The sequence below is a fragment of the Clytia hemisphaerica genome, unplaced genomic scaffold, assembly GCF_902728285.1.
Source record: "Clytia hemisphaerica strain Z4C2 unplaced genomic scaffold, Clytia hemisphaerica genome assembly, whole genome shotgun sequence".
Classification (NCBI taxonomy): Eukaryota; Metazoa; Cnidaria; class Hydrozoa; order Leptothecata; family Clytiidae; genus Clytia; species Clytia hemisphaerica.
Genome location: NW_027103585.1, coordinates 696,475 through 724,470, shown reverse-complemented (window position 1 = coordinate 724,470; position 27,996 = coordinate 696,475). Strand labels below are relative to the sequence as shown.

The 27,996-nt window shown below is 35.7% G+C and overlaps 3 protein-coding genes across 4 annotated transcripts in view; 1 reads left to right on the top strand and 2 right to left on the bottom strand.

The window, feature by feature from the left end:
• LOC136801353 (TNF receptor-associated factor 3-like) overlaps positions 1 to 27,996 on the bottom strand; it is an 83,399-nt gene that overhangs the window by 31,238 nt on the left and 24,165 nt on the right. The window contains exon 4 of the mRNA XM_067057992.1: positions 144 to 296. Coding sequence (XP_066914093.1) covers positions 144 to 296 — 153 coding nt within the window. The remainder of the gene's footprint in view (positions 1 to 143; positions 297 to 27,996) is intronic.
• Positions 5,734 to 14,344, bottom strand: LOC136801350 (uncharacterized). Its single transcript, XM_067057987.1, has 8 exons — positions 12,771 to 14,344; positions 11,564 to 12,282; positions 11,114 to 11,284; positions 10,301 to 10,465; positions 9,337 to 9,705; positions 8,504 to 8,873; positions 7,789 to 7,921; positions 5,734 to 6,893 (listed from the first exon to the last, which is right to left on the bottom strand). The coding sequence occupies exons 1-8, from the start codon at positions 13,337 to 13,339 to the stop codon at positions 6,378 to 6,380; spliced, it is 3,012 nt and encodes a 1,003-aa protein (XP_066914088.1). The 5' UTR covers positions 13,340 to 14,344; the 3' UTR covers positions 5,734 to 6,377.
• Positions 15,754 to 19,969, top strand: LOC136801355 (uncharacterized). 2 transcript variants are annotated; one of them, XM_067057996.1, is made up of 8 exons: positions 15,754 to 15,940; positions 16,574 to 16,775; positions 16,992 to 17,226; positions 17,658 to 17,810; positions 18,149 to 18,241; positions 18,383 to 18,479; positions 18,703 to 18,753; positions 18,999 to 19,969. In XM_067057996.1, exons 1-8 carry the CDS (start codon positions 15,838 to 15,840, stop codon positions 19,238 to 19,240), a joined length of 1,176 nt encoding a protein of 391 aa, XP_066914097.1. In that variant the 5' UTR covers positions 15,754 to 15,837; the 3' UTR covers positions 19,241 to 19,969. The 2 variants fall into 2 exon arrangements, with proteins under 2 accessions (XP_066914097.1, XP_066914096.1); XM_067057995.1 differs by having other exon boundaries at positions 15,755 to 15,940; positions 18,149 to 18,247.

Genomic DNA, 27,996 nt, shown 5'->3' with positions numbered 1-27,996 from the left:
GACAGCCTAGTTAGCATACCACATAGCTGGAAAGTAAAACTTGATTTCAATATGGCAGCCACAAGTCGAAACAAACACCGTTTCTGATCAACCATAAACCACTGAATTTTGATGATCTTGAAAATCAAGCCTTGTTAATTTACCTTAAATTGGCATCCAGCGTGTGCAAAAGGACATGCCATGTTGCTCATTGCCAGAACACATTGTTTCTGATGTTGTTCCATTTCGCTGGGAGGAAATTTCTTGGAACAAAAGACACATTCTGTTGGACCGAATTGACATACTGCATTGTGATCCTAGAATGAAATGATTTTTTAAAGATACACACAGAGTTATGTTCAGGGATTATGTTAGTTGGGACAGGTCAAGTGTGTTGATTTGAGTAACCCTTTTGCAGCAGTTTTATCTTATTCGTTAATTCATAGTACATTAAAGTCTTAGCTGGCAGTGTTTTTTCAAACCTCGATAACTTTTGATAGAATTTGAATTAAGTAGCCGATTTTGTGCTCGTTAAAAAAGATATTCCGGAGTGGAATATTATCAAAAAAGATAGGTAGCCTTTGCAGAAAAAAAAATAATCTAGGCGTTTTGATTTTGCTTGTTTTTTGGTTTTTAAACATACTTCGAGTTCCATATTATACTACGGTTCTTATCCCTATTAAAATACTTAAAAAAATAAATAATTAAATAACATCTAAAAAAAACTTAATTTATAAAACAAAACAAATTTGTCGGAAAATCGACCAAAATACGAGACAATTGTCGCAGAAACGATAGAGTAATTGCGAAATTATGAAAGCAAGATAGAACTGGAAGGGGCTTAGAAAATTGTTCAAATTTAACTCTAGTTCATAAATAAAAAAATACTTTATACTAAATATAGTAACCTAGCATAATCTAAATATTACTCTATGTGCTTTTAATGCAGAGATGGCTTGAGCTCAGATAAACTGGGAAAAAAAAGATTATGGATATCCGACCGGATCAGGCGTGGATTGGCTAGAATTGGCTTTGGGAAACGGAGGACATACTCGAGCGCAGAAACAAAGAAGTCATTAAATAAAATAAAAACAAGACGACTTGAAGTCGAAAATTTCGCCTAAAGTTTAAACTGCATGGGAAAAAAACAAGAAGTAGAGATGAAAGCTAATCTGAAGTCTACTTTACATCGAGCCTTGATGAAACAATTTGATATGAACAACGAGGCTCAAAATCGCTAAAAAGATAAGATCAATGGTTGTTTAATTCTTAAGAACTAATAACTGAAGGGCATATCACCATCTATAAAGAGTTAATAATTTGATTCTTATAGAAAAAAAACCTTATCAGGGAAAACTTCGTCGGGGAAAAGTGACGAAATTTTGGCCAAGTGACGAATATTTTTCCCCGACGAGAATTTAGCCCGGCCTTAACGCCTTTACCAACTACCAGCAAGTGACGAATATTTTTCCCCAACGAAGTTTTCCCCGATAATGTAAATATGTTCATATGTGCGCCATCCCTTGATTACTTTGTAAGAACTAATTACCGAAAGGTATATCACCTTCTATCAAGAGTTATTGATTTGATTCTTATAAAGTGTATGCTTATAAGAAAAAAAAATATGCTCATATTGTGTGCCATCCCTTGTTTACCTTGTAAGAACTAATTACCGAAGGGTATATCACAATCTATCAAGAGTTATTGATTTGATTCTTATAAAGTATATGCTTATAAGAAAAATAATTATGCTTATATTGTGCGCCATCCCTTGTTTACTTTGTAAGAACTAAATACCGAAGGGTATATCACCGTCTATCAAGAGTTATTGGTTTGATTCTTATAAAGTATATGCTTATAAGAAAAATAAATATGCTCATATTGTGCGCCATCCCTTGTTTACTTTGTAAGAACTAATTACCGAAGGGTATATCACCGTCTATCAAGAGTTGTTGATTTGATTCTTATAAAGTATATACTTATAAGAAAAATAAATATGATCATATTGTGCGCCATCCCTTATTTACTTTGTAAGAACTAATTACCGAAAGGTATATCACAGTCTATCAAGAGTTATTGATTTGATTCTTATAAAGTGTATGCTTATAAGAAAAATAAATATGCTCATATTGTGTGCCATCCCTTGATTACTTTGTAAGAACTAATTACCGAAAGGTATATCACCTTCTATCAAGAGTTATTGATTTGATTCTTATAAAGTGTATGCTTATAAGAAAAATAAATATGCTCATATTGTGTGCCATCCCTTGTTTACCTTGTAAGAACTAATTACCGAAGGGTATATCACAATCTATCAAGAGTTATTGATTTGATTCTTATAAAGTATATGCTTATAAGAAAAATAATTATGCTTATATTGTGCGCCATCCCTTGTTTACTTTGTAAGAACTAAATACCGAAGGGTATATCACCGTCTATCAAGAGTTATTGGTTTGATTCTTATAAAGTATATGCTTATAAGAAAAATAAATATGCTCATATTGTGCGCCATCCCTTGTTTACTTTGTAAGAACTAATTACCGAAGGGTATATCACCGTCTATCAAGAGTTGTTGATTTGATTCTTATAAAGTATATACTTATAAGAAAAATAAATATGATCATATTGTGCGCCATCCCTTATTTACTTTGTAAGAACTAATTACCGAAAGGTATATCACAGTCTATCAAGAGTTATTGATTTGATTCTTATAAAGTGTATGCTTATAAGAAAAATAAATATGCTCATATTGTGTGCCATCCCTTGTTTACTTTGTAAGAACTAATTACCGAAGGGTATATCACCGTCTATCAAGAGTTGTTGATTTGATTCTTATAAAGTATATACTTATAAGAAAAATAAATATGATCATATTGTGCGCCATCCCTTATTTACTTTGTAAGAACTAATTACCGAAAGGTATATCACAGTCTATCAAGAGTTATTGATTTGATTCTTATAAAGTGTATGCTTATAAGAAAAACAAATATGCTCATATTGTGTGCCATCCCTTGATTACTTTGTAAGAACTAATTACCGAAAGGTATATCACCTTCTATCAAGAGTTATTGATTTGATTCTTATAAAGTGTATGCTTATAAGAAAAATAAATATGCTCATATTGTGTGCCATCCCTTGTTTACCTTGTAAGAACTAATTACCGAAGGGTATATCACAATCTATCAAGAGTTATTGATTTGATTCTTATAAAGTATATGCTTATAAGAAAAATAATTATGCTTATATTGTGCGCCATCCCTTGTTTACTTTGTAAGAACTAAATACCGAAGGGTATATCACCGTCTATCAAGAGTTATTGGTTTGATTCTTATAAAGTATATGCTTATAAGAAAAATAAATATGCTCATATTGTGCGCCATCCCTTGTTTACTTTGTAAGAACTAATTACCGAAGGGTATATCACCGTCTATCAAGAGTTGTTGATTTGATTCTTATAAAGTATATACTTATAAGAAAAATAAATATGATCATATTGTGCGCCATCCCTTATTTACTTTGTAAGAACTAATTACCGAAAGGTATATCACAGTCTATCAAGAGTTATTGATTTGATTCTTATAAAGTGTATGCTTATAAGAAAAATAAATATGCTCATATTGTGTGCCATCCCTTGTTTACTTTGTAAGAACTAATTACCGAAAGGTATATCACAGTCTATCAAGAGTTGTTGATTTGATTCTTATAAAGTATATGCTTATAAGAAAAATAAATATGCTCATATTGCCTGCCATCTCTTGTTTACTTTGTAAGAACTAATTACCGAAGGGTATATCACCGTTTATCAAGAGTTATTGATTTGATTCTTATAAAGTATATGCTTATAAGAAAAATAAATATGCTTATATTGTGCGCCACCCCTTGTTTACTTCGTAAGAACTAATTACCGAAGGGTATATCACCTTCTATCAAGAGTTGTTGATTTGATTCTTATAAAGTACATGCTTATAAGAAAAATAAATATGATCATATTGTGCGCCATCCCTTATTTACTTTGTAAGAACTAATTACCGAAGGGTATATCACCGTCTATCAAGAGTTGTTGATTTGATTCTTATAAAGTACATGCTTATAAGAAAAATAAATATGATCATATTGTGCGCCATCCTTTATTTACTTTGTAAGAACTAATTACCGAAGGGTATATCACCGTCTATCAAGAGTTGTTGATTTGATTCTTATAAAGTACATGCTTATAAGAAAAATAAATATGATCATATTGTGCGCCATCCTTTATTTACTTTGTAAGAACTAATTACCGAAGGGTATATCACAGTCTATCAAGAGTTATTGATTTGATTCTTATAAAGTGTATGCTTATAAGAAAAATAAATATGCTCATATTGTGTGCCATCCCTTGTTTACTTTGTAAGAACTAATTACCGAAAGGTATATTATCGTTTATCAAGAGTTATTGATTTGACTCTTATAAAGTATATGCTTATAAGAAAAAAAAGAAAAAATCCAAACTGTGAAGCTAAAGGACACAAAGATATATGACGTAATCCAAAGAAAACCCGCGAAAATCGTCCGTGGTTATACGAGGGTATAATTTGTAAATTAAATTTAGTGAGTTCGTCCACCGTATCGAGTACTTTCGTTTTCTTTTTTTTTTTCCGACGACACCGCCGCGAAAGACGATTGTAATACTTTCGCTAGGCGAAATTAATAAATATTTTTTAGAAATTAAAATAAATTTTAACTTTTAAATATATTGTTTTGAAAATTGGAGACTGAGAAAATTTTGTAACAATGAAACACAGGAAAAAATGTTAAAAACCCAGGCCTGGGAACAGGGCATTTTCGGGGTGGGTTTTCATCAAAAAAATTTTTGCCTTGGGATTTTCATTTTGCTATAAGTTGAATAAAAATGTGGGTGTCTTTTTAGCTATTTTACAGACCTGAAAAAATTTTCGGATGAAAAACCCACCTGGGATTTGACCATTTCCCAGGCCTGGGTTTTTAAAATGAGGACTGGATTGGGATTTGGCAATTTCCCAGGCCTGTGTTTTTATAGCTCAAAAAATGAAAATTGTCTAAAAAGCAAACCCAAAACCCACCCTTGTATACAGGTCATTTCAAAGGCATGGGTTTTTTGAAGTCGGGTCCGAAAATGGCCAAATCCCAGGCCTGGGTTTTTCAAAGTGAGGACTCCATTGGGATTTGGCAATTTCCCAGGCCTGCGTTTTTATAGCTCAAAAAATGAAAATTGTTTAAAAAGCAAACCCAAAACCCACCCTTGTATACGGGTCATTTCCAAGGCATGGGTTTTTTGAAGTCGGGTCCGAAAATGGCCAAATCCCAGGCCTGGGTTTTTCAAAGTGAGGACTCCATTGGGATTTGGCAATTTCCCAGGCCTGCGTTTTTATAGCTCAAAAAATGAAAATTGTCTAAAAAGCAAACCCAAAACCCACCCTTGTATACGGGTCATTTCCAAGGCTTGGGTTTTTTGAAGTCGGGTCCGAAAATGGCCAAATCCCAGGCCTGGGTTTTGGGGCTGTAAAACAGCCGTTTTCGGGTGGTTTTTCCATTGGAAAATTGTATGAGTTAAAAGGAAAACAATCTTAGACTAGTTAACTGGCCAAATCCAAAGCCTGTATTCTTGTAGATGCGTTGAGAAGCTTATACTTAAAAGTGAAAGTAGATAGATTATTTGAAATGTCGGGGTATCTTGGCAGAGACTTTGTTTTTATCCTGAACCAAGATGAACAAAAAATAGAACATTGACGTAGAATATTTGTTTCAAACTAATATCCTATTTTTCTGTCTATTTTTTGAGGAACTTATTTAAATAAGTTTATATATAGCTATTAAAATCTTTACAATCCTCTGATAAATATTTATACAAACAAAACTTGATTTTGTGACCAAATACTTCCTTAAATATACCTATGCTCAAAAAACCGTTCTGATATCTCAGAAAATCTCTAATTACCAAAAATACAATCCAATAAGAATTTGAACTTGAGGAAAAGGACGCATGCCCATCTCCTTCCACCACATATTGAGGGTTTTCCACACCGATATTCATACTTTAACCGGATTATATTTCGCGAGCCAAAAAATTCGATTTGGATTTAATTTCGCGAGTCAGCGTTTTGAAAATATTTTGCGTGGATTTGATTTCGCGAATGAGCCTGAAAACAGCTGAAACAGCTGAAGCAGTTTTTTGGCATAAATAGCATGTTAAAAATTTCGCGTGATCGCGAAATTTAATCTCGCAAAAGTTAATCCGATTAAAGTAGTACACTCAAAAGAGCAAAAATAATTAGATTCGTTCGGAAATTGTTAAAGTACCGAGGAAAACAAGCCGAAGGATAATAATATAATAATACACAATGTTATAATAAGTTATTTTCCCTTAAATTAGTTGTATTAAATTACGAAAGTACTTGATAATCAAAACTGAAATTAGGTCTCTTCAGATCTACACATAAATATGTTTCTTCGTCTGTTTGATAGAGAATAACAACACGTTTGATAAGACTTGCTTTTTTAACAACCACCTTTCCCGCATCTTTGTAAATAGAAAATTCTTTGAGGAGTGAGTTTGTTTTCTCGAAGGATTCTGCCCTCACGTATTTATGAGGCTCTCCGTTGAGTAATTTTATTAAAATGAATTGAGTCAATTGTCCTATCGAATTGTCTGAAAACAAGACGAATGATCCCTTTTTAAGATGGGTATTTGTTGAGGGTAAATAACAGGAGCGATACTCGGTGTAGAGTTCTGCATTTAGTCCATCTGAACTTGTTACGTCAGCAATGGATTTGTCTAGTTCGTGCGTGTTTCTATCACCACCAGCACCGATAAAAATGATCAAAGTCGATGGATCATCATCAAAGCCGACCATGCATACCCAAGCGTAGATCTTTGCACCTTCCAGACTTGAAACAACCTGGAGAATTAACACAAAAAGAGTTCTTTCAAACATCGGGCTCTTCCAGAAAAAAAAAACGTTCATGGGGGGGGGGGAGATAAGTTATCTTGAAAGAAAACCCTGAAAAACTGCCATGTCCATGGGATGAATTTGCGATGTCCAGGGGGTGAAAAAAAGATCACTGAAAAAATAATAAATCCACTATCCCCCATGAACGGATTTTTTCTGGAAGAACCCATTAATAAATGGTTACAATAAGGTACGAGGGTGAAAAAATAAAACCAAAGTCTAATACAATAGACATTCCATGATTCCGTTAAGCTTGCTTAAAATTTTGAAAATGAACCAATCAGCACTCGAAAAAAAAACCACGAAAGAATTGGAAATTTCCGCTGGGTAAGTACTTTAAGCTTCTACTTTAGTACTTTAAGCGAACAAACTTTCACGAGGTCGAAAATTCGCGAAATTTACGACATTTACTTTCGCGAATTCAAGGAAAAAATGTTTTTCGCGAGCATAGCGAGCATAAACTTTCGCGATTTGGGTAATCAAAACGAAAAATGGCTAGTTGTTATTTTGATTTCGAAGCTTTACAGATTTTAAACTTTTTAAAGAATCTTTTGCGTATACTTTCGCGAATCGCCTCGTTAAAAATTTTCAAAGACATTTACTTCCGCGAAAAAAGCCAAAATTCGAGAAAACCGTGAAAGTTTCTGCTCGCGGAAGTTTGTACACGCCTAAAGTAATTTTGAATGTCCAGGGAAGCCATGTATGAGATGGTTGCCCTCGGTGTAAAAGCTGATGTTTGGGGAGTAAAAACTTAGAATTTTCGTGGGGGGGGGGGGTCAGTGAAATATTTCTATCCTCTACCCCCAACAAAATTGTTTTCTAGAAAGACCCCAATGTTACTTACAGCGTTTTTATCGTCTTCCTTATGAGTCCAAGGAGGGGTTTCTTTCCCATGAACCATTCTTGTTTCTCGCGCTATCTCAGCCTTGGCGTATGTATACTCAATATTTTTGAAATTGGTTTGAACAGCTTTGTGTCTAAAAAGAAAGAAAATTCAAAAAGAAAGTTTTGTAGAAAGCATTTCCATATTAGGGGGCAACGCGAAGGTTGACCATGGTTTGAAAATTGTGTGAAATGTAGTGGCTAAAAACGCATTCAAAACCTAAAATCATTCGAATAAAGGCAAATTTTACCATTAGAAAGTCTGTCCATTTCATAGCATTTTAATATTTTGCTTTATATCATTAATTTGTAATTTGTAGTTAATTGAAAGACATGTTCACAGGCTCTGCTCCAATCCGAGCCATATCTCGGCGAGGGTATTAATGAAGTTACAGTGAATACTGTCTTGTACTTGATTGTAGGGGGTGCGGGTGGAAAGAGTAGGGGGTGGGTACTTCAAGGAAAACAACTTAAAATGGAAGGCGTCATCATAGCGTGATATTGGTGTGATTTTCTCTAGGAAAATGAAAATTTTAGCACTTTCTTAGACTTTTTTTGAGAAAAATCATAAAATGGGGAGTGATTTTTTCCAATAACTGTAAAGCACAAAAGAGTTAAGGCTATAGTGGTTCAAGTGAAATTGGTGTTTGAAATAACACACATACACATACACTCACCGTTTGATTGATCTCTCATTCTTCCAAACCCAATGATTGTCACTGTGAGAAAATCGCAAAATATCTTGTGCAATATGTATGCTGTTGTGACATGTTATCACGCACTGTTTCGGTCCAATCTGCTCTTCTAGGAGAATGAGACGACGCCAGCATATGGAATCCAAATCCTTCACCTCTTGCTCTGTTAAGCCAGACCTGTGATGGAAGAGGAGCTCGACGATTCGAGCAGTCAACCATATCAGATGGTACTCATGGTCCGGTAAATCAATGAGTAACACTTCGGCCATCGGGAATGTAAATTTATGCCACTCTTCAGCCGTCCAAGAGTTACATTTCTCAATGTGTTTTGGGCAGTGACCATCTTGTAAATCTAAATTAAAACAGGCAAGAAAATAATGAATGAAAGTGAATGAGAAACTCTGAAATATGGCATGAGCTTTGTTTTATTGTCTTGATTTTGTCTCGAAATCTAAATAAACAGTTCGAAAAGGGTCACTACCCTCATATCTTATCCTAGAGCAACCCCCTATCATACCTTATACCATGTTTCAAAATTCAATAACCCCTTTTCAAATAAGGGTGTCAGTGAAACTTTTTCCCAACTTTCAACTTTCATCTGGCACTCTAAATAACCTAATAAATTTAAAAGATTTTAAATTCGTTCTTTTTGTAATATTTTTGTTTCCATCAGACCTTTCCTATGTAGAGAAATGAGGCACATGAATTTTCTGACCTTAGATACCCTTTAAACTAGACATCGTCTCAATCCGATTAGTGAAAATCCTAGCGTGAATATAGAATAAGAAAAGATGGTTTAAAAAGGTTCAGCTCACCAGGAGTAAGCGGGAAATTTTGCATTTTTTCATTAAACTCATCTTGAGAAGCTCCCGTGATGTACGTCTCAAATATACGTTTGAGTAGTTTTTTGCAGAGGTTCAAAGCCACCAGATGCATTATATCTCGAGTCGTATCCGTTATGTAGTTGAACTCGTATAATTTATATGGAATATACAGGAGGGACAAACCAGTGTACCCTGTATCCGTTGCAGCTGAAAGCTTAGCTTGAATTGAAGGTTTCATTTCGATCTCGTACATCTTACGATATTCATCTGTCAACTTTCTCTCCTTCCAGCGATTTGCAATCACGTAGTTTTCGCGGTTACGCTTAAAATATTTTGTACTTGAATTGTCAACAGATTCACCTGTAGGATAGAATACAGGAAGGATACTAGTTTTCTTATTTTCGAAATAACGGTTCTGAGAAATTTGTCCCAAGAAATCACCCCGGGAAAATGGCCCTTATTTTAATAGATTTATCTTTGTGTTTAATTGTAGGGGTGGGTGGAATAAGCAGGGGGTTGGTACTCTTGGAGAAAATCAACAAAATAAGGGAGGGTCATTATTAAAGTGATTTTGGGGGCTGACACCTTCTGAAAAACCAAAAAAGGGGGATTGGAAATTTTCCTCAAAAGGGGGGTAGCACGAAAGGGGGATCCCTTTGGAAGGGATTGACATGAAGTCTTCCTTTTCTGGTCAGAATTGTGTATTTTTCTGTATTTTTGTACTTTCAATGGGGAAATTTGCTCAATTTACAATGCATTTCCTATTTTTATAAGGCAATTTTAGTGTGGCATTTGAGTGTTACACAGTCAATACCATGCAGTATTTTCCAAACTCGAAAAGCCCGAAAACCTTGGGGGATCGGCATTTTTCAAGGTTGGGGGATGCCAAGAAGGGGGGATCAGACCCCCTTCCGCACTATGGACAATATTATAAGCCACTGCTTGGTGTGCTTACCTTTACATTTATCCAAACGACAACCATGTGTTCCTCCTCTTGAAAACTTGCCGATTTGACAGTGTCCAGGATAGTCTCCAGTCCAGCAAAGTAGCATACATCGGACTGTAAACTTACCCCCATTCAAACCTTCCATGATATCGGATGGGTAATCGACTTCCATTCCTGAGGAAAAATATGAACAATTGATTTCCCGCATTAAGCAGACGTTTGTTAGTGTTGGATTAATCCATTCACTGTAAAGTGGTTTGTTTACAAGGTACGATCGAATCTAAAACTGAGCTGAAAATCAGAGATTCAGACAGTCCTGCCTTTGAAACATTAACTCAAATACTTTTAACCATAAAACTGTCAGTACAGAACAAAAAATAGGCGCAGTAGTGTAGTGGTTATCAGCTTTGACAAACCACAACTCCTGCACGAAAGCAGGAGTTCGGGGTTCCCACTCAGTGCTGTGATTCACTTGGCAAGAAAATGTACCTTCGCCCGGGTCAACCCATGCCATGTGAGGGGAATGGGGTACCATCACTCTGATACAAGAGTATGGGGAGATATGCCTGGCACTATGGTGTGGTAACTTGTCAAGTTCGACCATGCGAGTGATGCACTGTCCTCCCGAGTCGTCCGAGTGCCGCTACTATACGCCATTAGCGCTGTGTGTCGCAAGCACAGAGTTAGTAGAGTCAGGCAAGCGCAGTGATTTCCCTATCCTAGGATAGTGATTGGGATAGGGCCTCTTCCGTTCATCGGAAGGACTATCTCTCTCACACAGAAGAAAAATTTCAACTTGCCATGTAAAAATAAATCAATTACCATTGATGAATAATTCTACAAGCTCATCAATTAAAGGATTCAGATAAGGATCCAGAGCTGTTGGTTGCTTGTTTGGTAGGTGATGTTCCGGTACAAATGATGTGACAAAAACATTTTCACTTTTAGAACGTTCTCTCTTTTCCATATTGGCAATGGTTACTTCAATTGAGCCTAAAAATCAGTTTAAAGTATTAACTTTCTTGGTGAAATGACAGATCTGAGGGAGTTGAGTTGGAGCGAATTGCTATTATCCATATCTCAAAGAACATATCAACAATCTCTGTCATACAATTTGATCCACTTTCAAAATGGGTATAGTTACTATCTTTAAAGTATTTATTTGGGAGATTCTAATTTAGAGAAGATGAATGATGAGATTGTTTCTATAGGGCCGAAAATTTTATGACCATTATTAAATAAGAATAACAGCAAAAAGTGTAGCTTGATTACCTGATCCTTTAGAATATCCACGACCAAAACCAGGCTGCCAACCGTCCCAATGACCAATAAGGGCAATATTTCGTGGGTCCCCATTTGCATATTTAAGTCGCACTGACTGTTCACGCTGACATTCATCACATGTGACAGTGAAAACTTTATTCTGACCACTGTTCAATTTTTGCATATTGATAATATTTTCACAAAAATTACATTGATGAGGAAGTGCCCATGATGCAGCTGGGTCCCAGAACCATTGGACCTCTTTAAATCTTGAGCCATCCCAAATCTCATTCAATGGGAACGTAGAACCTGTCTTGTGCAGCCAGCTATCTTTATTTTTCCAATGACCTAACATTGAACAGCACATGGTTTCGGATGAAAACCAACGGATGATCTTCCCTTTAAGAGGTAAGTAATAGCGGTATAAACTTGGAATGGACAAACAATGAGGACATGGTTCGCCCACATCTAACTCATACCAATGAAGAGGATGCTCTTTCTTGTCAAAACATATAGCTTTGGCTTCTGGTGTGGAATATAACTGTCCTGCTTCTGAAATCGATTTTGCCCTTGCGTAGCTGCTAGGCCAATGATCACATATTTCAGTGTTTAAAAGCTGTAGTATTTCTCCTGTGTGTTTCAGTAATTTCTCTGTCATGTGGTGAGAGGCATTCATTTCGGCTGCCAAATCCATGGTCTTCACAACATGAAATGTGACAAATTTCTCGCTAAATAAAAGAAAAAGAATTTAAAATCTTACTCATTCTCACTTCAAATGCCTTAATACTTTTGAAATTCAAAGCTTTCATTATTCAAATAATTGATAAAATGTATGTTAAGTTGGTCCAAACTTTTCATTTGGTTGAGAGTTTTACATTGTTTAGATTGTATACAATGGTTCTGACCTTTTTCTCAATCAGCATAAAATTTGTGATGGATTGGTATATAATATGTCTAGGTTTGAAGTCAAAAGTTTTTTTTTCTCAAGCAAGAGAGCTAAAAAGGGTTAAAAATCTAAAATCCGCCATTATGGAAAATTGGGCCTGATCCAAATCACGGCACAGACGTTTTCTGACTCTCTAAGGTCTATACTTTCATGATCAAAAGAAAAAATGGCTATACGCGGATATGCATATGACACCTAACTCAGCCCCTAGAGTAAAAGAGAAAAGACACTGTGAAGGACCATCAGACCATCAGACATTTTAGTACTTACATTTCAACAGCATCATTCGGATCTTCTTCACCATCAGTGTTTTCCATTCCAGCAAGATTATCACCATTGGTACTATGAGCACTCTGTTGGATGCTTGATCTAATAGAGGTATTGTTCATATTTCCAACAAATTGATAGAGTTCAATTGGTTCAACAGATTCACTGGCATTGTTTTCACTTTCAAATGTTTTATTGACACTGCTATTCTCATGACTTTCATCAGTATCATCAGGTTCAGAAGATTGAATGGAATCACTTTCACTTTCAAAAGTTTCGTTAAAAGTACTATTCTGATTAATTTCACTATCAATATCATCTGGATTGTAATAATCACTTTCAATGATCATAATATTGTCAGAACTCTTCTGGGTATCATTATCACTGTCATTATCACTAGTGACATCACCATAAATTGATTGTGATAATTTCCAATGATTGTATTCTGTAGATCTTGATACTGCAGAGTTCTCGCAAATCGTGCAAGGACAGTGAATATGTTCACCTGGTAAAGAGTCACAGTAACAAATTTCTATCGAGGTTCTACTCCATTTTAATTTTGGTTTTTCCATTGTGAAATAATCCTTTCTTACATAGGCTTTATTGATTATTGTATTTCCCTTTAAATTAAAGATAATTCTGAGAGTAAAAATTTGCTAAGACTTTGTTTATGGTGCACAAATTTTAGTTAAGTACTATATAAATCTAGAAAATTCTTTTAATGGAATAAGATATGGCAAAGTGAAATATTCTATTAACACTGTCAAACATGCTAACTTAATTGGCTCAACTTCAGTATCTTTCATTTTTCTAGCACCCGGGGGTGTACTAGGGCAAAAAGGGGTACAGGGATGCTCCGCTGGTCAGGGTACCTTTTTTCACCTCCACCAGTCCCACGCAGGGTTGCAAAAACATCAAAATCGAAAAATCCCTCATAAAAATTTGGAAAATTTAGGAATTTTAGCTATTCAGGGTCACTTTTTGGATTTTTCTCAGCTTCTATCTTATAGAATTTTAAAATCTACTATGTTCTTCTTACTTTCCATGATACAGTATTACACATAGAAAATTTCATTTCAAATCAAATCACAAATCAAAAACGAACTTTTCATAAGCAAACTCAAGCAAAAACTACAGGATTCTTATCTCCAAAACTTTTATACACAACGTGGAATTTCCGGGCAAAATTTGAATACACCTTTCCCGTATTTCGAAAAACATATGCGTGCGCATATTTTTTTCTCTCCATCGTTTCTTGGATGGGAGGTAAACAAACCCATTTTTGCTGCCGATTACTTAGGAAAGGATTACTTAGGAAAAGGTGGTTTTTTGGACTTTTCTTAACTTCCATCGTATAGAATTTCTTCAAATTTTGGACTATGTTTCTACTATCCATGATACAATAGACCTTTTTTCAAAGAGGACGTCCTGTTGAATAATTATGTAGTCCAGCCATAAAAACAATGATAGAGCCATGCATAATTACTGTATCATGCATATTGTATTAATTATGCATGGTTTTATCATTGTTTTTCTGCTGGACTACATAATTATTCAACAGGGTGGCCTCTTTGAAAAAAGGTCTATACTACCCTCCAAATCTTTTTTAAAACAAATTTGGGCATCGAAAGATAGAAGACAAAAACTGCTTTCCCCTAAGCAAATGCAGGCAAAATCGAGTTTGTTTACCTCCCGTGAATTTTTATCACAACGGTGGAGAACAATTTTTTTCCGGGAAATCTGAATTACGGGAAAGGTGTATTACACAGGAATGGTATTAGATGAAAACTGATGACGAATCACAAACTAAGACAGTCTTATTAACTTCTATAAAATAGCTCCCCACTCCATGAAGGCAAAAGCCTAACTGAATACTCAGTGATCTAAGGCTCTATTTATACTAAAACCATTAAAAATCAATTATGTCATTAATTACCTTGTGGGGGAAAACAATTTCTACATTCTTTAATGTCTTTTGTGTAGGTAGTTAATGAGATAATTGATTTTTAATGGTTTTAGTATAAATAGAGCCTTAGATCAATAAGTATTCAGTTAGGCTTTTGCCTTCATGGAGTGAGGAGCTATTTTATAGAAGTGTGTCTGACTGTCTGTAAGAATAGATTGATGTATAAAAAAAAACACACTTTTTGTGTGTACTGTTCGTTAAGAATAGGATTTAGTCAACTTAACCATCGAAAATAATGTCATCAAATTTGTCCTTGTTGTCAAAAAATTTGTTCCCAGCAGTTCCCCAGAATAATTTTCCCTGACTTTGGGTAAAAAATCCACCCTTTTTCCCTGCCCTGACAAAAGTGTTGAAAAAGGGTAGTTTTTCCCTGACTCAAGATGAAAATAGATCTTTTTTCCCTGACTAAAACAACGGCAAATTTTTCATGTTGTAGTAAAAAAAATTATCGCGCTCTTCAAAAACACCCCTGTCAGTTTTACAATAGTCAAGTGTGCTGATTTTAGTGGTTATCATGATTATTTGGAGGACCCACCATGGTTGGATCCGACAAGAAAAACTTTGAAAAATGGAGATTCCAAGATTGGCTAAAAACCATTAAATTCAAGGCATTCTGGAAAAAAATTCCCTGACTTTTGAGAAACAGCCCCTTTTCCAGGTTTTCCCTGACCGCTGGGAACTCTGCATAGAGAATCCCATCCCCGAAGATGAAAATAGGCATTTCATTACCCAGAAAATGCCCTGTTCCCCAGTGTGTGTTCCCCCACAGCCAGATTATCCCTTCTTTCCACCATAGTCAAAAGATACCCTTGTTTGAGTGTGAATTTCTCTTCTGTTTACATCGTATTCCCCCATTATGGAAAATCAAAAACATCTAGCACTGGCCTCACGTACCTACTTACTGTAACCTTAATCTAATTGATGATTTGCTACCGTCAAAATGACCAAGGACACAAAAATTAATTCAGCGCGCACGCGCATGGCAGACCTCGTGGATGGAAGAAATCCGCCAAATTTTTGAAAAAGTTCTTTCTTTTCTGCGAGCAAGGAACTTGCGGCTAGCTGGTTGACCATCAAATCACTTCTCGAGAAAACAAGAAAATCATGCCTTCTTCTACTGCTCGGTGCATGAGTAAAATGGATACAGATGAACTATTCGAATTTTTATCACGAAAATATGGTTTGTCGTTGTCAAACAAAGTGAAAGGTTTGTGGAATTCATGTATTTTTAGTTACATTTCTTACTAGCCACACACCTGTGTTTTTTGTTTACTGGTTTAGGATTGGGAACTGGTCATTTTCGGCCCCGAAAAAAAACCAGGCCTGGGAAAAGACCTGTGGTTGTTTCCATTTTCAAACCCAAGCCTGGGTTTTCAACATTTTTTCCTGTGAGGGTTCCCAGTGGTCAGTGAAACCTGGAAAATGCCTATCTCAAAAACTTTCTTTTCATATCAATTCTAGAATTTGAATTAGCTTTTCCTGCATCCAGTATATCCATGAATTTGGGGTTCATCGGGGATGGACTTCAAAGGGATAACAGATGGATTTTGATACTTAGCCTAGAGATACATTCTATAGTTCTGAGAAAAACCTCAGTTGAGATATTTGATTTTGAATTTTCTAAAAATGAGACTAAAAAACCATCTGATTATCCCTTTAAGTGGGAGTCGAGGGCATTGTAACTTTTATGTTTTTTAATTAAGTTTCAAAGTTCTATCTTAAACTTTAATAAAATTAAAAATATTCTGAACTGTCATGAAAAATTGTGTGGGTTTTCAATCAAGGTATAGCATGTCGATTAAAACACTCAAACTTTAGAAGTCTTTGAATTCATTTGTAGATCTTGGTTTGGATGGTGAGTTGTTTGATGTTCTCCTTGGTTGTGCGCAGAGGGTGTTTTACTTTGAGAAAATGGAGATTACAATCAAACAAATGCTGATTCTGGAACGTGATTTCAACGCACCTTGCAATAATCAGTTAATGACTGGAGGGCAAATGACTCCTTCGGGGAGAGCACTTGCCTCTCAAAGACACAAATTGAGGTAAGAATTCGGAATCTAATAAATATTATTAAGTTCTTTGTGCTTGATAGACCCTGTGCAGCCTCTAACAGGTTATCATCAATCTAGCAGGCCTAGTTTGTGGTTTTGAGACGGGTAAATCACACCAAGAAATAGTGTGAGGGCTCTTCAATTTTTGAGAGGTTTGAGATTGAGGGTCTACAAGTCTTATTTTATATTTTCAATTTGTTTAAACAGATTGAGAACGATAAGGAAATCAACTGATGCTGTCTGGCCACCCAAGGCGGTAGATCTTCCGACATTTGAAAGCGACAAGTTATCAAACATCATGAAATTGGAAGACATTGTGACGGACCTAAAATCAAAAAGCCTCTTCGGGCAAATGGACTTGGATGACATTAGAACTATGGTCAAGAATAGGATGACCCAGCGACGACGAGAATCAAGGAAAAGAAGCATTGACTTTACCAAGGTTAGATACTGTTTTCATTTTACAGAATTCATTTTTCATTTTACAGAATTCATACAGTGTCGTTTTTATTTCCCCTGTGTAACTGATGTATAAGTAAGTAAGTATATTCATCTGGTGGCTGTCGGCGGAGCCGGAAGTGAGGGAGTCTATCCCCTTTTCTATTTGCGCTAGACCTGGGTGATCGAATGCTCAGGTGGAGTGCCACACCTACTCTCTGCTCCCAGTTACTTACCGCTTAGATCAGATTACCCAATCTTAGCTACTCATTCGCTGAGTTGCCTGTGACCGGCGATCGAACCCACAACCCTTGGATTGTAAGGCGAATGCCCTAACGACCAAGCTACTCGGCCTCAAATGTATATTGATGTATATTCTAGTGAAATCACTTTACAAAGAGCCTCAATACAGTCAGCTATTCTCATTTTTCTTAGGAAAGCTTATCAACATCCAAAATTCATAAAATTACAACACCAAAGAAACCAAAAACGCCAATAAGAAAGGGATCTCCGAAAAATGGACCAATATCTCCTATAAGAACAAAATCTCCAAAAACCAGACCAACATCAGCAAAGAATTTAGAAAAGGTAAATAAATTCATTTATTTGGTAATAGCTTGATCTAAGGGCTTCAATTCTTAAATTAAATAGTTTTTTTCTCAAGTTTTAGGGGTATTTTATGCTTTTTCAGGAGATTCAACAATTAACTTTTCTCCTATTGTCAACAGATTTCCTTAAAATCCTTGAAATCTAGCAAAGATCGAATTCAAAACCCTAAAAACCCTTGAAACCCTTGAAAATTGGTAAAAACTGACCCTTGAAACCCTTGAATTTGTTAAAAGAAGGAAGTGCTGGCCACCATGAATAGGGAAATTTTATATCACCAAAATCAATCTGATCAAAGTATTTTATTATATATATTTCAGAGGAAGCATCTCCGTTCCACCCCCCAAATAACTGAAGATTCGCAAGAGGATACTGAGGAGACTCCGTTTCATTTTGGCAGTCCCATCAAAAAGGTAAAGGTATGTGACAGTTATATCTTATTTTTTGGCCCGTAAAACCGAAACCAGCCAGCTAACTTGACCAGACCTGACCTGTGAAAAAGGTATGAATTTTTTTGGACTGATAGTTTATTACACATTCAAATTTTCTTTTAGGCTGCATGTGCTACACAGGAAGAGTCAAGTCAGTTCGAATCGCAAACACAGTCTCTTGAATCACAAACACAGTCCCTCAACAACAGTGGTGCCAACAGTAAGCTAAATTCTTGTCAATTTTTTTATGTTGATAGCAAATTTTCATGGGTTCAATTAAGCATTAAAAATTTTTTCTGCTAAAACGGGGTTCCCCGTGGTCAGTGAAAACCTGGAAAGTCAATGAGTTTTTGTAAAATTCCTCAAAAGTCAGGGAAGTTCTTTCCAGAATCCCTTGAAATTGATGGTTTTTTTAAATTTAATCATTCCTATATTTCTTTTAGTTCAGCACTCTCACTCGCCAAGATCACCGAGACCCATCAAAAAGTTATCAGGTAGGTGCATGTGTTTCTTTTTAAAAACTCAAATTTTAAGAGTCAAGCCGGCAAAGTTTAAGTTTGCCTAAATTTCCTACCCTGTCAAAAAATTTTCAAGTTTAAAAATGGGTAAAATGTATTTTTGTAGTTTTCCAAAAAACTTTTCTGGTATAAATGTTGGTAATGAATAGGCACTGTGTGTAAAATTTTAGTCTCAATCAAGACTTCAATATTGATAAATAACATGACTTCATTTCTTTTAGATCTCACAAGCAATGACCTGAGAGAAGTGACGAGATTGTTTACAGATAAAACAGAACTGAACAAGCGTGCAATCTTCAATGAAGTCTCGTCTTTCAAACAACTAAAAATCAAAACACAAAATGTTATGACCGTGGAGGCAATGGCTGAAGATGTAGGTCGACAATTAATTAAACACAAAATGGTATTGGTGTATAGTGTGCCTGTTAAAGACCTAGACGATGTTTTCATTATCGCAAAGTAACTCTTTACGAAGATAGAACCTCTTAAAATTTTGTTTTATTATTGCTTTCATTGTTGGATGGATGGATTTCCCATGTTTGTATTTATATTACAACCCACGAAAACCAAAAACGTTTTTCTATATTTTCACTGGCAGATTTTTTTTATCATGTTACGTCTTTTTAATTAGTATTCTGCTTAATGCAACAAACATAGTGTAAAAACTGAAAGCTAGTAATTTATTCGCTTTTTGTATTTGTTTTTTAATTTGATACCCCTGTTGGGGTAGGGTAGGGACTACTAGTAGTAAAAGTATTGCCACGTTAAACACATTTTCAAATCTTTCTGGATATATTTCAGGATCGACATGAAATTGAAATCACTAGCTAAAGAACTCTTGAAGTTGCCCAGAATATATACAGATATTTATTATATCTTTATATCAAGCTTTTGTTAATATTTCATTGATTTTAAATAATATCAGATAAACAATTTCAGATATTTATCTTTAAAATATCTATTTTTATCTTTAAATTTTTATTTGCATACAAAAGTGTATAAAATATTTTAATATATATAAAATAGTTCTTGTTTCCAAGGAAAAAAGCAATTATCCCCAAAAGATAAAGGTCAAATCCGTTTTTTCATGTGCTTCCGATGAGAAACTTGACGTAATTTTGACCATGTTGAGGGGGTGGGATTTGGCTTTGGAAAAAGGAACATGTACAGGTCTGGGAACAGTACATTTTTGGGGTGGAAAATGCCTTTTTTCGGGGCTGGGGAAAATGGAACGTGTACAGGTCTGAGAACAGGGCATTTTCGGGGTAGGAAATGCCTTTTTTCGGGGATGGGATTTGGCTTTGGAAAATGTACAGGTCTCGGAACAGGGCATTTTCGGGGTGGGATTTTTTAATTTTGGGGCAGAAAATGAACAGTTCCACAACCCGTGATTTTTGGCTACTGAAAACTCTGACCTGAAAACTAGCAATGGAACATGTACAGGTCTGGGAACAGGGCATTTTCGGGTTGGGAAATGCCCATTTTCGGGGGTGGGATTTGGCTTTGGAATATGAAGCATTTTCCACCCCGGATTTTTTTTAATTTCGGGGCCGAAAATGACCAGCTCCACAACCCGTGATTTTTGTCTACTAAAAACACCGACCTGAAAACTAGCAATTTTCGACCCCGAAAGTTTAAAAATCTAGCCCTTGGGAACAGGCCAAACTCAGCCCCGAAATGTTGAAAACACAGGCCTGGAAACAGGCCATTTTCGGCCCCGAAATTTTAATATCCTTGACCTGGGAACAGGGCAATTTCGACTCCAAATTAAAAAAATTCGGGGTGCGAAATGCCTTTGGCATGTTTCATGTTCCAAACCCAAATCCCACCCCCGAAAACAGGCATTTCCCACCCCGAAAATGCCCTGTTCCCAGGCCTGGGTTTTTAACATTTTTTCCTGTGAAAGGTGATTGAAAATTAGAGAACTTGAATACACTCGCGAGAAAAGATTATGTTGGTCAGGTGAATAAATTTAAGCTAAAGTTGCTGCTAATGATCTATGTATCTAAGAAATATTTTTTCAAATTCTTATAAAAGATCTTTACAGATTTTTCCTCCCTCAGAGGTCTGGGAAGGTCATTAAAACACCATTACAATTTGTTCCTGAAAGGAACCATTTTCACCATTTTCAATAGTAATCGTCAGCCGTGCAAAATTACTCGAATCTGATTGGTTTAGAGGAGTGCGATTAATCGTTAATTGCACTATTACCACTTTTTGCACTCTTCGGCGGGGGGACACTTTTGTTCCCTTATTCTTTTCTCTCCCAAGTCAGAGACTTTTTTTTACTATATAATAAAAAACAAAGAAATTTTACATTACAATAGCTTCTTTTAATTGAAAACAAAGAAAAATTACACTGCAATGTTTTCTTTTTAAACAAAAGAAAAAAAGGAGGTTTTCGAATGTTTACAAAAATATAAAAGTTAGAAAAAGATTCTTTTTCAAAACTATTTACTGTCGATTACCTCGGAATCGTATGTTTTGTCGTGCAATTAACGATTAATCACTCGTAACAAAGGAGAAAATACCGTAATTTGCACTCGTCCTTCGGACGGCAGCACAATTTTGAATTCGCTGTAACTTTTTCTTCGTGTACTGTGTCCAAGAGTATACAGTATTTCAGTAGTTCACTTTAGACAGGACTAGCGACTCTGCCAGCGTTTTCCTGACGTTGAAAGGTGTAAATCGTTGAAATTGCTTCAACACTTGAAGATAAGACTGAGCAAATTTTGTTACGTGATTAATTTGATCTATCCATGTAAGGTTTTGGTCGATCATGTCCCCCAAAAGACTTACCGTTAACTCCTGTTTAATAGAGTGACCATTTTTTGATCGAACAAGGTAGGATCGGTCAGTAGGGAGGGGTCTTGGTTTGTGAAATACTATCATTTGAAGTTCGTCGTCCTTGAATATTAGACCATTATTGGTGTACCATCTCGATAGTTCCGTGAGATCCCTTTCCAAGGATATAACATTCTCCGATATTTGAATTTGACGGGGTTTCGATGACTTCCTGACTCGATGTGATCAAGGATCTGCATGAGAATGATTTTTTTTAAATCCTTTGGTAGTAAATGTAGAATAGAAACAGGTCGAAAGTCCTTTGAAACCGCAGGATTTCTCACCTTCAGGATAGGGCAGACACTTGTCCGGGAAGATACCGGTTTTAATTGAGTTGTTAATGATGTGAACGAGGGGCGATGTGATGTAGTCGCTGACCGGCTGAGCGATAATAACATTATTTTTGTGACTGTTTCTGACCTTTCGGTATCCATCATCTGATTCGGCGACTTTTCTTTTTTCGAAGGTCTTCTAAATAGTTTCTAGATCGGACAATATCAGGATCTTGCATCCACGGAGCAGGGGACGTGTAAGCTTAACTCGTTTCTCTGGAGCGTGTCTGGATAAGCAGTTAGTAATTAGCGTGTTAAAGCGTTTATCGACTTGAGCATCGGGATCATAAAAACTGTAAATAATGTTCAAAGGGAGCTGAGAAAAATCCTCACATAATCTCGAAGTGAGAAATTCTTTTCGTTTCGGATGATCTTGTGCCATGGCTCGAACCTTTGTTTTCGAATGTTCATAATAGTATAAGTGAGGTCGTGATCCAGCGTGATCACTTATTTCGCTGGGATGACATTTACGCTCGTTCGGGATGGTGCTGGAAATGTGATAGAGTTTTTATTTTTACCTTTTACTTTTCATGTTGTATCTCTCAATGCCGAGTCTCCTTTTTATAGGTAAGCTCTTCTCGGATGTAAAAAGCTACTCCAACTCCCTTTACGTTCAGTCGATTTTTCGGTATGAAAAGATAATTGTCTATCTTTACGACTTTTTCTTGTTTTGTGTTCGTAATCCATGTTTCGGTAACACTAACAGCGATAATATTAAACTTATAACATTCAAACTGTGAGAAGGTTGACATGATAGATTGAGTGTTCAAATTTGCAATGGACGTATGCTTACGATTTTGGTTGAAGATTATCTGGTCCGTTGTTTGGATGAACTTCCGTTGTTCGACTGGACGATCGAGTTGAAGGTCGAGTAAATCTTGGTCTGAGATGTCGGGAAATGGAAGCTCTGTATGGATGCAAGTTGGACAAACCCAGTGAGTTTCATCTCTAGACTACTAACAGTTTTCGGTCGATTTTCGTGTAATAAACGTGAGTTATATCAACCCAGGAGGTGCATTAGAATCTTTTCTGGTTGCGACGGACTGTCTTGAAACAAATTTGACATGGCGATGGTCCAGGATTGGTTTCGATGTCAACCGAGAGCAGTAGAAGTAAATATATAAAGTATTTGTTGTTAAGCTTTCTTCTGGATTGAAGATTTACTTTCTGTACCCATAAAGAAGAGACTACAAACGTTTCTTCGAGGTTACATTTGTTCGTTCGGCTCGATCCCATTTGAAGTGGTGAACTGTCTTTCGTGAATGAAAAGAAAAGAAAAGGTAAGAAGAAGGCCAAAAATAACGTCAGTTTAAATAATTGTTCATTTTTGGACGTTTCTTCACAATTTTCGGAACTTCTGGATCAATCTGGAGTGCGTACTTCACCTTTAAGCAACTTTTTAACTACTTTTTGCTGCTTTAACGACGAGTTTATAACACTTAAAAGTAAAAAAAAATCATATATAAGAAGGGAAATCAGAAGAGTGTGACCAGACTCAATTTTGTAGAAAATGTCTTTTTTATGAGAATCGACAAACTTTTGGACTTTTCGTGCTGTTTGTGACACCTTTAAATCGTCACTTTTTTTTAATTTTCGTTCGTGGGGCTACATCCAGCTATATTAATGGGATTAATTTTCGCGGGGCTTAATTTCGCGGATGGCATTATTAGGAGTCAATATTTTCATGATTTTGCTAGTTGTCAAAATACACATTATTAGCGCTTTTTTATGCAAGTTAACATTTAAAAGAAATCATCTGTCATTATTTGAGTAGTGTTCAAAAAAATTTCGCGGATAAGACCTTTCCAAATTTTTCATTGGGATTTCGCGGATGACACCCAAATCCGCAAAATCTGCGAAATTTATCCCATTAAAGTAAGTATTCGCAAAAAAGGCTGTCTATCAAAACAAAACGTGAAATCAGAAAGTGCCCTTTGGAAGCCGAAAACCAATATAAGACAATTATACTGAAATAAGATTGAAGTCAACATTTGATTTTGTTAGAAATATTTCCTTTCAAGTTATATGATGGTTGAAGCTGACCCAACTCACCATATAGCAACTTTGATGAATTCAAAAAGACGAATTTGGATGAGAATATGAATTTTAGTAGACCAGTGCAATGATGCAGGATAGTTTTCGAAATGTTTGCCACTGGAGATAGGAGCAAAACATTTCATTCACCATTCTCACCAAAGGATTTGGGAGACCGTAAGTTGTGACTTAAGAGAATAATGGCAATGGAAACAAAAAAAAGCTTTAAACGCCAGAATTATCCAAATCAGCGCACAGTTCGGTGTACAATCAAAAACAGATTGTGAAGCAGGAAGGGACGGTGCGGGCGAGTGTCCGCCAATGTCGTTCGTCGGGATGTTAGAGCTGGCTGCCGTTTCGGCCAATATAAAATAAGTTAACAATAAGTTGTCTGTATCACTTGGTGAAGTGCAGAAGCTGGACCCCGTACAAAATATGGATTCTTTGCAAAATTCGTAAACTTCATAACTCCTTTTCTTGCCCAAAATTCCCATTGGATCAAATGAACAAAATACTTCATTCGATAGAACAAGTTTTCATACTACTAAGAACCAGTGATAACACTATATCCAGTACAACCAACCAACAACCGGAAAAATAAAATCCAGCGCTCTGGATTAAGAACAACGGTAAAAAAGTCTGAAAGATCAAAGTTGAGAATTGTATGTTTCGAAGCACAACTTCACTAAAGGGTGACCCTTGGGTGCCCCAGACAAGGGGCTGTTTACCCAATGTCAAGTAGATGACTCTTTTCGAAATTAAGCTCTATTTTCCATAGGGGAATGATTTAAAATTCCTTTCTTGATAGTTGAATCTTGAATAACCAATCGTGGTCCAACTTTCGCTTTGCTTAAAATTGATTTCATTCGTTTACAAATTATCTGATTGTTTTCAGTTGCTATGGTGACACCAAGTTTCCAACAACTTTAAGTTTACCGCCGTAGCATCACACATTGTTTAATCGTCGACGTCGACTCCCTAAAAGATGGAAACACTTTTAATGACTATATATAACAAACAAATGTTTGTGAGACAAGAACATATTAAAATATACTAAGGTTCTTCGCAAAAAGATGGTTGAAGTAATAATACATAACTCCCCCAATTTCAAAATAGTAATATATAAAACTTTATCGTTGTATTTAGCTAGAAAAGGGATTTTAGAGGCCATGTATTATTAACGAGCAATCGTAAGCAGTGACATCTAAATGATATATTATATCACACTTAGAGCGATTAGTCGTTTGGGAGAATGCGACGGTCTTTTGAATAACTAAATACTCCAGCAGATTTTTTTTAAATTGTACAACACAGCTGTTACCTGGGTACAAGATAAGTTATCTTATACCACTTTACTGTCTGGAGTAATTTGTTATTTAATAGATTGTCGTGTTCTCCCAAACGACTATAGACTTTAATTTTTCAAATATTGAAGTAAATAGTACGCGTGCTAAGATAGAAGATTATTTGAAAATTTGAAACTTCTCCAAGGAGATCATATTTCTGTTATTGTGACTGGTTCCCTTTCTCGACCACACAAATTAACAGCCTCGTAAATAAGAACATATTTGTTCACACTTTGAATCTGCTATGCTTTTTACGCTTTCACATAAGAATTCAAACAGTATTTGTAAACCACTTAACTTACCCCGCATTTAACTTCTCTTTTTCTCCTTTTTCTCCTCATTCCTCCTCACACATGGGATTCATCATCAGAGTTCTCAATGTATGGGATCCATGATGTAATCTTTTAAAGTTCAAAAACTCTTGGATTCAAATTAAGGGTAAATACCATTGATCGTAATGCATATATTATTTTTTTTTCGCAGGAAAGTTAACAGCAAATTCCGCGGATGAGCTCGATTAAATTATATTCCATCATCAAAGAATAATGAATACGCGCCTTATATTTTTGCAGGGGTTCTCATTTTCAAAAAGATTACGCAATAGATAGCATGTATGGAAATTTCAGCTACATTTTGGTAACGATCTGGTAAAATGGGACCAAGTCTTTATCAAATTGAAGGATTTATTTCCCATGAGAAGATCATCTGTGATCCGATTTGCTGAGTCTTTATCGATCATTTTCACCTCTCCTCGCAAACTCACAAAGATGACAGAACAAACCAAAAGGAGGGCCAGATTGGACAAAATTGGTTCCGAATTAATGTAAGCATTTCTAAATAGGTACGAAGAAGCCCATTTACAAATTCCTCCACAAAAGTAGCAGCAGTGAAACTAATATCAAAACATTTTCCATTTTTCATTCACAAAAAGATACACAGTTGGTTCTAGCTGATTCGAACTAAATATTAGAATCCTGGAAAATCTGCTCTCATTGATTTCTTTAGGGATTGTTGAGAGAAGGAATCAACAGTGGCATTCATATCCCAAGACTTTGCATTCTACAAAAGTTAGCTTGATTAATATTGATTACTACTCGTTTTGGCAGTTTAAAAAACTAGGAGTTGATTGTAGGCGTGACACTATACTCGCCATACGATTTAGCACAATAGAGACTCAGTTAATTCTCACAGTAGCAAGTTTTTGTGCTGTTTGTAGCCCTTATTTTTATAGGGGTTTTAAGACAGTTATGTAAAAAGGGCCAGTGTAAGAATGGTTGATATAGAGTTTCTGTCGTGACGTCTGACAGAAATCCAAGGGTATTTTGCTATACTGTATCAAGTCAATTCTTGGGTATTTGTCGACTGTGGATATTTCAATGAATGTCGTATTCTAATGGATTTTTAGGTTTCGTCTACTAGATCAAATAAATATTATTTTGAATATAATTTGATGAGCTTTGAATTACAGTGTTTTACCATCACTCGGTACAATGAACTTCAAAAGTGGATGAGTTGCAATGAAGAATGCGATAACGTCTTTATCAGATAAGTGGCACGTGATTAAAATGCACATGTTATGTGAACATGATAATGATTAATTTCTGTGTAAAAACCTTTTGATTGCTTTTGGAACTCGGCAAATTTTCTCATCTTTATCGGTACAGATTTTATGTCAAGCGCGTATTTTTTAGGAATCTAGCCCCATATTTGCTTGAAATAGTAATTGCAATCATTTTTGACAATCAGCAGATCTATAAAAATGTTCTTATAAACAAAAACATGAATTTTATTAATGACGCTATAAGTTACTCATCACCTAATAACCACAAAGGGGCACGGATTTTGACCTCGTTCGCACTATTTTTTAAGCTGTGAAAGATTTAGTAATTCTGTATAATCTTTTCTATGTTTTTTCAAGGAGGAAGGATAAAAATAGTTTAATGGCAAATTATTAAATTGAATTTAGAGTCAGTTTCAATTTACCCAGTCTACTCAAAAAATAAAAGGGGAAGTTTGAAGGAGTTCCTTTTCTAATTATAATTCCATTGTTACATGTGAGAGTTTTACTAGTATAGTTTTTAGCTGAAAATTCATTTCAAGTTTTTTTAATTTGTAGCCTACAGTCTGTTCCTCTAAAGGATCCTGCATTGTAACACGCATGCGTAATTTGTCGTTCTTTTAGACCACATGTAGTTAATTCCCGTGATAAACGAAGGGGAATGAATCGCAAGGGTGGTACAGTCACTTTCGGTCGGGGTTGTGGACGGCGAAATATGTCGTTTTTTATGAAATTTGTCGTTCTTTTTGTCTATTTTTAGCAATACAGGATTCTTTAGATAAACCCCCTCCCTAGCAAGAATATGCAACGAGCAACATATTAAAAGATATTTGGTTGGCATCGATATCTATTTAAATATCTTAAATTTATACGATAAGCCTTCATTTTTACCCGCGGCAATAGGACGAACCTTTTAAAAACGAACCGGGTTGTTTTGATATTAACAATCTTTTTTCAGTACATTCTAGATATATAACAATTACTCAAGAGGGGAAAGCTCCCATCGAGCATAATGCAAAAGTAATCATTCCCTATCTACATTTAGATTTAATTTGGCAAAATTACCGAAAGATTCATGATTCATTAGCAGAATGAATTAAGTTAG

Excerpts from the sequence above, each read along its gene's own strand:
- LOC136801350 (XM_067057987.1), bottom strand. The coding sequence starts at position 13,339 with ATGGAAAAACCAAAATTAAAATGGAGTAGAACCTCGATAGAAATTTGT. Across the intron at positions 10,466-11,113 it reads TGTAGAATTATTCATCAATG|GAATGGAAGTCGATTACCCA; the intron begins GTAATTGATTTA and ends ATTTTTCCTCAG. Across the intron at positions 7,922-8,503 it reads AATGAGAGATCAATCAAACG|ACACAAAGCTGTTCAAACCA; the intron begins GTGAGTGTATGT and ends CTTTCTTTTTAG.
- LOC136801355 (XM_067057995.1), top strand. The coding sequence starts at position 15,838 with ATGCCTTCTTCTACTGCTCGGTGCATGAGTAAAATGGATACAGATGAA. Across the intron at positions 15,941-16,573 it reads GTTGTCAAACAAAGTGAAAG|ATCTTGGTTTGGATGGTGAG; the intron begins GTTTGTGGAATT and ends ATTCATTTGTAG. Across the intron at positions 18,480-18,702 it reads CAACAACAGTGGTGCCAACA|TTCAGCACTCTCACTCGCCA; the intron begins GTAAGCTAAATT and ends TATTTCTTTTAG.